Genomic DNA, 11,297 nt, shown 5'->3' with positions numbered 1-11,297 from the left:
GATATAACGTATGAAGGCTTACCGCTTCGCAACGCGTACACTTGAAATCTTGTATTGTATAAGCTATCAGAAGCTGATTCACTCGTTCAATTAGGAGCTGTTCAATGGTAGACGAATGGAACTGTTTTCCACAGCTTGGACAAATCCATGCTTCTGATTGACATACATCCAAATCATTTGATTGGCAGCATACAGAACAAAACAGTTGAGTCAAAGTGCAGGAAACGTTTAACGATTGCCATGTATCGTCATGTGATGAATCATCCACATCCAACATACGCAGAAGTTGATAGCGCAGCTGAATGTCTTAGTATAAGGAACTACAAAAAAGCAATAAGTAACCAGTAGTACGTGAAATTGGAGAAAATTGGAGTAAAGAGAAGAAATTATAATATCGTGGTACCGGAAAACTGAATGAGATGGAGAGACTTTAGTGTATAACTGCTGCACAGCCATAACTTGGATATACCTGTCTGTCAAACTCAACAAGTCTAATCAATAAATTCCAGAAAGTGGATACAAAAAAATTAAGAACAACAATTCGGCAATCTCATTCTTAAAACGAATTCTACATCCGACAGTACCTTTGCAACCGATTCGTAGACAGTACAGTCTAGTCCAATGAAATGCGATATTCCTTTCACTATTAAAATAATTGAATCCCGCAAATCAGTGTTCTCCCGGATATCAACACTTGATGATAAATTGTTAAGAAAATCAAACATTTGTTCCGTAACTTCATTCCTTACAAGATTTAAGCGATACTGTTGCTGTTCCTTCACATCATTCTGAATACGGAAAATTTTAAAACCAACAATTAATTTTTGAATCCAAAACCTTGAACTTAGAAGATATCAACTGGTAAGGAAAATTCGCCAAACTTATAAAATTGGGTACTGAACAAAGTTGAGCACTCTGGATTTTCGTATTCTGAACAAATCCATCGCTTTAAGAATATTAATTGCTGTAATCAGTATGAACTTACAGTTGATCTTACATTCCGAGCTACTAAAACAAGGTATCCGATCAATGTCTGTTTGAGCAAATTCCGATAATTTTCTCCTTTAATAAAATTAGAGGTACCAAGTTTGATAGTGACTTCGTTGCTTTCTTCTTCATCACCCAAAAGAATTCCGATATAATCATTCTGTAAAACCAATCGAGAAATAATCCCACTAAAAATAAGAAATTGAAGTTAAAAAGTTTATGAAGTAAGTCACAATTTGAATAAATCATTTCTAAAACACTTCCTAAGTCTTCTGAAAATCAAAATCTGTTCGTCTTAGTGTGCAACAGAAGCGCACTGTCTCTCATGACTCGCTCATTCGGGAAACATTGATTCCAAGGACTTACGAGATGGAGTACTCGTTTTTGAAAAAATTGAAAGTGAAAAGCACAACAAAACTCACAAATATGCCAACCGAACCTTAAAAAGAAAGATCCGCAAGAAAAATTGCTGCACAACCTTATTCATTAAAATTAAGTAAAATTCAGAAAATTAAAAGAAATTTACCGCATCAACCCATAACAGAATATCCCAAAATTTAACTGCTTTAACATTTAGTGATGCAAAAATTGCGTGGTTTTCAAGTGATAGGAGCAAACTATTCACAAACGACTGCGCATGTTCAAGAGTCGAACGTTGCGTGCACATAATAAGTTGTGAACTAGATGCATAAATAACACGTCCACCCAAACGATTTAGCTAAAATATAGAAATGCTTTCTCGCAAACAGTATCGCTATGCATGTTAAAAAATTCAACTGAAGAAACCCAACCAGAAAATTCAACTGAAATATCCTGTCGGATACTTCGCCTAAGACGAATCACAATAAGATATGTATCCTAAGTCTCAATAAACTCGAAAAACCACCGCTGTTGGCTTTCCAAGACTAAACAACATAAAACATATTTCTTCAGCAAGAGACTAAATCAATAAAACTCGAATAAAATGCTTTGATGACTAATATCACGATTATTACCAATTTCCGGGAAATAAGAATAAGGCATATTCCAGTGAAGTAGCGCCAATATTAGGGAATAAATTTTGCGCAATCTACTAGTAACTTTGGTTTGCTTCCTGCGTGATTCTAACTCAACTAAATTTCAACAAGTCGACTGAAGATATTAAGTTAAAAAAGAAATTTCAGTTAAGGTCCATTTCTGTGAATCGTTTTGGAAAGAAAACTGGACTAAAAGTTTCCAAGCCTTATCCAGAACCGAAGAAATCTGAACTTACTTCAGCAACCAGCAAGAGGATTAGCTTAGTGATTAGTATATCGACTACGCGAACAATTGCAGGATCATACATCAATGAATGCTGTGTGCGTAACCAGCTACAAAAAGAAAGGTAATTTCATTCAGAATCTGCTTCTTGGAAGGACTTCCAGGACCATTAAGATGAGACCAGCATAAACAGAAATTTTCCCGAAAAAAAATTAATGCCGCTTTATTTTCTATGAGATTTAGCTAACCCATAAAAATCAACGTGGTATTACTCTTTCATCAAAAAGAAACAGAGATTTCACCAACCGATCAAGGCTAATAATTACTTGATCCGCAATTTTACTACCATACAAGTGAATATCCTTAATGCAGTCATGCAATAGCAGCCGGAGGACCTGAATGTAATTTAAATTATTGAATTGCAAACCATTCAACAGAATAGAAATAACAAAACTGACTGCTATTTCAATGCAGCATACATGATCTGCACCTGCGCAGGTATGACAAGGCAGTCCCTTTTCGAGAGAAATCCAAATATCATCCACTTAAGCACTCAGTTATTTTAATCTATCAGCGGTTAATCTACCATATCATAGTCTTGTAAACCAAGATTACTGGTATCTAAAATTCCATCTTATTTTATACAATGAAATTAATTTCTGCTTTGCCCTTTCATATCATATTAAAAAAACACACTTTTAATGGACCTGCTACAGCTGCTCCTTCATCATACTGGGCAATACTTCGGACATATCCAAGGAGCGCATCTGCCGACAAAACAGATCCAGTCAAAAACCCGACTGAATCTGCACCACCTTCCGCATCAGCGATACTTGCTGATTGCACAATTGCTGTAACATCAACTGCGCCCAATTCTAGCTCAATACATACATCGGTTTCGAAGCTTAAAGAAGAAAATATAAAGCTAAAAAATTTTCGACACAACAAAAATAGAAATTAGGACGCCACATTTACCAAGACCATTTATCTTCTCATTTTAGTACCCCCTGACATCATTAATTAATTATTTATTTGTTATGATTACTCATTTAGAATTACTTGTCTAGTCCCATCAATAAGCATTTATCATGAAAAATCGTTTCAGAAATATCCAAATAACAAAACACATACTTAATCTCCAATTTTTTAAATAAGAAACTATCCACCTGGATTCGTTGACCACACAAACTGATTGCTTATTAATGGAAAGTGATGACCAAACAGCATTTAGACGAGTATCATCCAGTTCTTTACCGCCAAGATCCGGTCGGCTAAGTGGTGATGCCCACAAAACGTATCCTTGATTAATCAAACTTCGTGCAAACAATACATCTGGACCAAATGTTGAGAAATCTTCCGGTATATTACCGATTGGAATATGCAAATAACGGCTCACTTCTACATATTGCTGAAACAATGGATGCATACCGAATTTAAAGACTTTACAGTAATTCAATTTTATAACTAGAAGCAAACATCTACAATACGAAAATTTCAGGAGAGGGTACCATTCCTTTTCCTTTCGAAAATACTAATTTTGTTAGTATAACAAAGCACTGTTACATTGCAATTGCGCTCAGATTTCCGTGTCAATGGTAGGACAATAAACTTAAATTTAATGGATTCTAGCAGGACGATGCTTGAAAAAAAAAAAAAAAAAAAAAAAACCAAGACTACTGCAGTTTTAAGAAACATTGTGTTAATAGTGTTTTCCAAATTGAAGTTTAGTCCTCACATGCAAATATAAAAACATATTGAAATAATGCTTGATGATTCTTCTCAGGACAATACGTTGCCAATCCAAAACGTTGAAAAGACCGGATGGCTCGGAAGCATGAATTCGCACAAGAGGATAGCTATCGAGCGCTGGTAATCGCTTGACTAATGCTGACAACTGCTGCCTCGATTGCACAGCAATCACTGTCGGGTAACTATCAACATGAAGTAAACTTCGAATATACTGCAATTTCATTTATTTGTACAACGTTTTTTACAATCCCAATCAGCAACTCACAAAAAGGTCACCTTACAACTCACTAATGTAATAAACCACGACTTGACACTTCGCCATTCAAATTCATCTCATGAACTTAAGAGTCTATAAGGTATTTTTCCGGTTAGTAATTTTCGCCAGTGCTGCCTTCTTCATTCGTCCTGTTATATGTTATTATCAGTGAAAAAATTGTAAATTAAATGGAAATGATAACAGGCCAGAGAGAATCCCACACTTTGTAATTTTCGATTTTTTTAATGTTACAAAAATAATTGAATTTCTTAAAATATGATAATTTATTGCAGTTAAATTCTTATCTTAATAAAAATTTAGAGAAAATTTAGAGAAGCATATATTTAAAATATATATTTAAAATATATATGCTTATGTTAATAATAGTGCGTGTCTACGCAATAATGCTCCATACAAAACTCTTAATAGGGATCAACTTAAACATATATTTCTTTGTTTTACATTTCGAGGCATATGTTTACTAAATATGTGAAAGTAAAGGTAAACTTACTCGCTGAATTATTCGGTCAGCCCTTTGGACAGCAGAGCACTGACTTACAGTAAAATTCATATCAGCCTTGCGGCTCAAAAAAGAAACAATAACATCAGCCGACCTAAAATGTGACGTTTTAAAAAGTTTTTTACAAAAAATAAACTGCCCACCCAAAGTCCCGATGAACTATTCAATAACAGGAAAGTAAATGATTAGCAAATTAAGAATAAATAGCATATTTATTTCATTACTAATATTAATTTCATTGTTTCAGTGATTGCTCAAAAATTTTCAGTTCTCTTTAAAAATAGAACAGTATGCAGTGAGCCAATTCATTCTGAATAGATTAGTTCAAGTCAAATAACAGCTAACTATGGAGTATATAACCACCTTTATATTAGAGCAAAAGATATCAATGTATAGCTCATCAAAGTACTCACAAATTTGCTTTTTCACTGGCATACATATTTGATAAATTCGGTAAATTTAATTCAGTTTTGTTCACCACAACGATGTGCGCTTCGCTCGTGGCTGTATTGAACACTGCTATAACACATCGATTGTCCTGTTGATGTTCATAAAAGAACAAAGTGCGAACACTGTTTTCCGGAAGATATTGCACCGAGAAATCCTAAATTTTAACAATATAGATTTCGCATGTAAAAAAAATACTGTTAAGAAACCAAACAGATTCAATTCCATGAGAGATTTTGCTAAATCGATGATTCAAACTAAATTTCTGGTTTCGGGATTTAAAAAGTTCAATTACAAGTGCCAACCGGTTCAAGCTGTTCGAAATCATATGTGGCAGTCGAATTTGTTTGCAAATTCGGTTTTAATCGACAGCTACAGCCAAAGGTAAGCAAGGCACGGAAGAGAAGTGGTACCTGTGACTCATAAACACCTTCAATTCTCATCGCACACAATTCTTTGTTCAACTGACTGCAAACATTGTTACTTCCAATATCTTTGATAGCATGTTCCAAAACGAAAAGTAAAAAAAAAAACCGAGTGAAAACTCAGTTATTCAGTTTTTCTTCTTCAATTTCCATATGCCTAAGTTAAACTCTCATTGAGTATTTTAAAATTCAAACGGGTGGTTTCGAAAAATTATATTGAAAATAGTATACATTACTTTAAACTCGATTCAAATATCCTTTCATCGATAACATATTGCCGTAAATTAAAAACTGGCTTTAAGCGTGGAAGAATGCGTTTCACTAGTATGCCGGAATTCCCATTTTCTTCACGATTATTCACATAAATGATCCGCGGCATTCGTAAATTGATTTTCATCATTTTATCAAGAATTATACACCATAATGCTAACATACCTTTGCTTGGAGTTTCTGATATCTGCAACCACATGTGCATCAATACGTTTGCCGTAATTTGTCTTTGAGCATTCCATCAGTTTTACTAGTTAATGTTTTATGAACAGCGATACTAAGTAATTTCAAATCCCGCTTCTTTATCTCTGCACTTTATGATATACATTTTAAGAAAGAGGGAAGCTCTTTGTTTTCACTCCATATTAACAGATAATCTTTCTTGCATAATCATAAAGACCTTAAAATCCGCACAACCACTCTGAATGTACGCTCCTTCATGCACAAATGGAATTTGTTTTTACAACTTCTTGCTCTTAAACAGTTATAATATTTAACCTTAACAATTTGCCACGCAGTATCTCGCATCATCTGTTTACCACGTTCAAGCATTGACATAATTGGTGTAATTCCTTTAGACAAAGCATTTTGTTTTCTGCGGTTTTTTTCTGCCCTTTCTTTTTGCCACTTCGCTTTCAAATATCTACAAATTTTCAAAATTCTAAAGGTCATTATGTAAATATTAAGGCTAAACTAATATCCTCCTTCTCCATACCAACGTTCTCTTAGTTACAAAGTTTGACGACTGAAATCCAATTACATCCTTTACTGTTTTCATCATCAAGATTCGGAGAAATCGCTGTAATTTTATTGCTTTTACCATAAATCAAGAAAGAAACTGGTTAAGCTTATATAACCAAACCATAAAAAAAAAGTACAGTACCGTAACCATTCATCGATTCCGTGTTCAACAATTGTTTTTTTTGTATTACCTCCCATCGATCGGTTATTTTGGTTAATGATGAACTCTGTGATTGCTTCGCAGCAACATTCAAAAAGACACACGTCGTTGTTGTGGAAGAGTCCTGCAACTAATTAAGTTAGTTTATTACTAATGAATTCTCTTTTGATTTGAAGATTAAACCACTTCACCTTCTCTGAATTTGGGGAGTTACTGAGAAGAGTAACATTATTCAACGAGCTATTACTCGCAGCTCTTGAACTGTTAATATTCTCAATATCAGGTGTAAAAGCCAAGGTAGTGGCCTTTTTGAAAATTTCATTGATTTTCGGCTGTTTGTGATCATTTTTTCGCTGTTGTCGCTTGTTCTCCAACCAGTCCGGAAACGGAACGCGTGGGACTGGATTAGGTACATTCTGTAGAGCAGCCGGGATTGAGATAATTTTCTGAATGGTAGCTCCAAAGCGCTCAATATAATATTCCCAGTCGATAATCTGCAAGTTATGAAGTTCACTATCAGTATTTTAAATCTGCCAACGACTCCACTGCACTCTAAGATTCATTCCTGTTTGAAATAGCAGTTCAGGACTAACTCGGACAGCTTTTTGAACAAGTTCTCGAATTTGCAAGTTTCTCAAAATAATTACTTATAGTAATAATAAAGATAATAAAGAGGCCTAATTAATGGCTCCTCTAAGCTTAGAATATAAATCAACACCAACATTTCGGATATTGATATTATCTTTAGTAATTGTTGTATCTTTAGTCCATTTTCGAAGATAATGAGCAGAGACATTTGGTGCTGCTTGGAATATAGCCAAGGGAATAGCTCTTTGTGCGACAGGTGCATCAAGTGGCATCTTCGAAATAATAAAACGGCAAGCAAGTCCAACATCTTTAACCATATCATCACCAAGAAACTAAAAATTTCTTGTTTTTTACAACAATACGGTTAATGGAATTCTTTTTATTTCTCTTTTGTCCCCAATAGAGTGAGGGTGAAGTTTCGTGGGATCGAAAAAAGAATCCAATACTAGCTAAAAATAAGGATCTTTCATTTTCCTTTTTATTTCGAGTAAACATTAATGAAAACTGGGGAGCAACAGCGTACTTCTGCAAGGCGTTTCGCGGTTGAAATAGACGTTGATTTTTGTTCACCATAATCATCAAGCTTTTTTGACATACTCCGATTTTCGGCAATTAAATCAAATAATTCGTAATCTGGTATGGTAGCACCCTGAAAATTTTGAAAAAAATTTGATCATGACAAATGAGACTTACAAATTATGAATTAATAAAAACAGTTTTTCCACAAATTATTTCAGATTAGCTTTTTGCGGTCCGCATGAATAATATTACACTGAAAAAGTTGACACATAGGTTATGAATCAATATGGTATTTTGAACAAGCAACGAAGAGAGAGAATATAAATAAATGAATTATAATGGTTAAGAAAGCATCCTCATGCAGAATCTGATGAAGATGCTCATCAGAATCTGATGATCAATTAGTTCATCTGTAGATTAGTGTGGCGGTATTCTTTATTACATAAAGATACTTCTATATTACATAAAAAAACTAAATATTCTTCATGCATAAAAACTAAACTATTTACTTTCGAGAACAGTACATCCAGCCAGTAATTGGCTTCCTTTGCAGCATGCTCATATGCTTCTGGATGATTTTTGCCTTTTAGGAATGCTTTGAAAACTGAACTCTGGAAGTACTTGATCAGTGCTAATTCGCCACGTCGTTTTACTTCAAATCCTTTTAGCTCAGCAAGTGAACCATCGAAATTGAAAACTGCATATCTGGAAATTCGAACAACATTCAGTTACATTCAATTAAATGAGGGAAGACAACCTTAAAATTCAGCCGACCTTTTCTTTAGCCTTTTACCCTCCTCTCTAGAAGCTGGAAGAATCATCGCCAAGTATGGTCCATCAACTTCGAAAAATATGGAATTTTCGGAAGTTATAGAATACGTTCCATCCAATTCAAGTTGGTGAAATTGGTTATTTGTAAATTTATCATGGATGAGCGCATTGAGAATTGCACCCGGATATGAAATAGTTACCTATAATTAATCCATATTTAAAGTAAATAGAAAAGAAGAAAGTTTTCAAGTCGTAAAATCTTGTAAATTCTTAAAAATCTGTAGTAACAGTACCGTTTTACGCTTAGAATTGTTTAGAGTGAAAGTAATATTCTCCGGAAAAGTCCCTGGAATCAGGCACCATATTCCATCCGTATCAAGTTCCAAAGGTTTACCAATACGTTCCACAAGCTTTCGTGCTTCAGTGATAATATTTGCACCAGTATGACAAACTATACCAGCCATTTCCATTGAAAACCATCGTGCTCCTGAATAAATGAATGATATATTCATGATTTCTTGGGCTGCTTTTCTCCAAATACTTTTAACTGAAACCTTTCCGCATGACATATCCATAAAATGAGTTTAAGATGCATTTATGTGCAAGCTGCAAACTTTCGTAGAGGACAACACGTCCCTGGGCTGTTTTCAAAGCATGAATATCATCATCCGATACTTCATCTAGAACAGCTTTAGCTTTCTGAAACATATTTTTTCAAGAAGAGTGCAAAATGGAGCACGAGTTTCATACCTGGACATGATCAGAGAATAGGAAACACTCAAAGAACGATAAAACAATAATATCAAAAAAATTTTAGTTGTGCTAATAAACGATATGAAGATTTGAAGCGAATGAAATGAACAAGACCCAAATTTACACTTGCTTTAAGCATTGCTTTGTATTCATATCGCCTATCGCGGAAAGCTTTAACGGTATCCACATAAAATGCATTTTCTCGTTGACAAATTGTCGTATATCGATATTCATTCTTTGTAATGTGAGTTTTACCGTATGCGCGCTTGCAAAAATCTGAATAAAAAATCTATGGTACTTAAAGGAAGCGAACAAGATCTCCACTTCCAAATTTCCGAAAAAAGTTCCAAGTGAAAAAAGCTAAAACTTACCTTTTACTCGCTTTATTTCAATTTGAATCCTTTGATCATGATCTAAGCTATGAAATGCTCTTGGTGGTTTACCAAATGTTTCATTTTCCAGTTGCTGCAGAATGCGCTCATATTCCCCTCTTGAAGCAGGCACTGAAACATTGGCCATACTATGGAACAAAACAAAATAATCAAATAAGTTCGAACTATAGCTGCACTATAACGAACTTACTGATTTCACCGCGCCACTCCCATCGCATCGTTCTCCGACACTTCGCATCCGGTGAATTGTACACACAAGCAATGCAATCTTCATTTGTAACAACTGCTGATGGCTACAAAATCATAAAAATTTGGAATCACTTCAATAAATTTCAATTTCTGAGGAATTAATATATTAACAAAGAAATCTAAGGGACAGAAAAAAAAGAAAACGAAAAATCTAATATCTAAGATTTTGTGGAAACTTCGTATGCATATAGCAATCATCAAACTACGGTACAAATTTAAAGAGAATTTGTCAACAAATAATTACAGAAAGGCATTGTCATCCACAGCATTGCAAATGCTACTGTGGAACAATTTTGCGCTGATGTTAAAATGAAAAAAGTAGAAAATGAAATCAATTATAGCAGAGATTGCATGAAATAGAGAAATAAACCTGAAGACGATTGGTTAGTATAATATTAGGATACATTGCACCCACATCCAAATGGTAAATCTTAGGAGTTTCGAGGCGCAGAGGTCTTTTAATGAAGTCATCAAGCTGTGTTTCAATCTGAAACCGAGTATATAAGAGTGAAAAAAGAAAAAACCTATTCGTTTCTTGTTCTAAATCACAATTATTAATTAACAATAAAAAATTTGAATGCTTCAAACAAAAGTCTAAAAAACAATCTTGGTTAACAAAATAGTGCAAAATAAGACGACCTGTGGAAGTACTATCCTGCCTGTCCAATACATTTCTGTGAAAGCGAACCTCCCTGATGCAGACAATATAATTCAAAAATGTCCAATTGATATTGAAGGAAATTAATTTGTATACCTTACTTACAACACTGTCGAAATTAACAACTTCATCCATGTTAACACCAAATTCATGAGTTAGTGAATCACTTAGTGTTTTTCTAACATTTCGTTTTAAATCTAGGATTGCGGCCGGGACGATTCGAAATCTGTAAAACATGTATTTAAATAATAAGAAAACTAGGTCCCCTGATAATGAGATAATTCGAACTTTTCTGGAATATCGGCACGGAAAACACCAGATTCCAAAGCTTCAACATAGCCTCCAACATATGTTTCACTTTCAATCACATGTCCATCACTGGCATATTTTGCGCCATAGGGCAAGGATTTATTCGGGAAAATGATATTGTTATGGAATGCTTTAACCATCAGAAGTGCTTCACATAATGTGCCGGAACCTTTGCGAAGTACCTAAAATAGAATTCTGAAAAGAAGCTTCAATTTTTGGCTAAATAGGTTCTTCGGATTTTTCTCACTAGAAAAAAAAAAGTTT

At 34.3% G+C, this 11,297-nt stretch overlaps 1 protein-coding gene across 1 annotated transcript in view; it reads right to left on the bottom strand.

The window, feature by feature from the left end:
• The window catches only part of LOAG_16711 (DNA polymerase), a gene marked incomplete at both ends in the record, with an annotated part of 16,914 nt that overhangs the window by 797 nt on the left and 4,820 nt on the right, over positions 1 to 11,297 (bottom strand). The window contains 28 exons of the mRNA XM_020449361.1: positions 585 to 788; positions 986 to 1,147; positions 1,514 to 1,705; positions 2,240 to 2,336; positions 2,533 to 2,621; positions 2,923 to 3,130; positions 3,393 to 3,634; positions 3,962 to 4,186; positions 4,743 to 4,845; positions 5,165 to 5,355; positions 5,504 to 5,666; positions 5,860 to 6,080; positions 6,392 to 6,536; positions 6,613 to 6,692; positions 6,826 to 6,918; positions 6,986 to 7,288; positions 7,517 to 7,714; positions 7,906 to 8,031; positions 8,411 to 8,606; positions 8,676 to 8,872; positions 8,966 to 9,159; positions 9,227 to 9,371; positions 9,556 to 9,701; positions 9,797 to 9,928; positions 10,008 to 10,110; positions 10,437 to 10,553; positions 10,821 to 10,950; positions 11,013 to 11,215. Coding sequence (XP_020307130.1) covers positions 585 to 788; positions 986 to 1,147; positions 1,514 to 1,705; positions 2,240 to 2,336; positions 2,533 to 2,621; positions 2,923 to 3,130; positions 3,393 to 3,634; positions 3,962 to 4,186; positions 4,743 to 4,845; positions 5,165 to 5,355; positions 5,504 to 5,666; positions 5,860 to 6,080; positions 6,392 to 6,536; positions 6,613 to 6,692; positions 6,826 to 6,918; positions 6,986 to 7,288; positions 7,517 to 7,714; positions 7,906 to 8,031; positions 8,411 to 8,606; positions 8,676 to 8,872; positions 8,966 to 9,159; positions 9,227 to 9,371; positions 9,556 to 9,701; positions 9,797 to 9,928; positions 10,008 to 10,110; positions 10,437 to 10,553; positions 10,821 to 10,950; positions 11,013 to 11,215 — 4,605 coding nt within the window. The remainder of the gene's footprint in view (positions 1 to 584; positions 789 to 985; positions 1,148 to 1,513; positions 1,706 to 2,239; positions 2,337 to 2,532; positions 2,622 to 2,922; positions 3,131 to 3,392; positions 3,635 to 3,961; positions 4,187 to 4,742; positions 4,846 to 5,164; positions 5,356 to 5,503; positions 5,667 to 5,859; positions 6,081 to 6,391; positions 6,537 to 6,612; positions 6,693 to 6,825; positions 6,919 to 6,985; positions 7,289 to 7,516; positions 7,715 to 7,905; positions 8,032 to 8,410; positions 8,607 to 8,675; positions 8,873 to 8,965; positions 9,160 to 9,226; positions 9,372 to 9,555; positions 9,702 to 9,796; positions 9,929 to 10,007; positions 10,111 to 10,436; positions 10,554 to 10,820; positions 10,951 to 11,012; positions 11,216 to 11,297) is intronic.

The sequence above is a fragment of the Loa loa genome (assembly GCF_000183805.2).
Source record: "Loa loa unplaced genomic scaffold supercont3.14, whole genome shotgun sequence".
Lineage (NCBI taxonomy): Eukaryota > Metazoa > Nematoda > Chromadorea > Rhabditida > Onchocercidae > Loa > Loa loa.
Note: the sequence above shows the minus strand (reverse complement) of the source record. Positions and strands in the feature narration are given on the sequence as shown.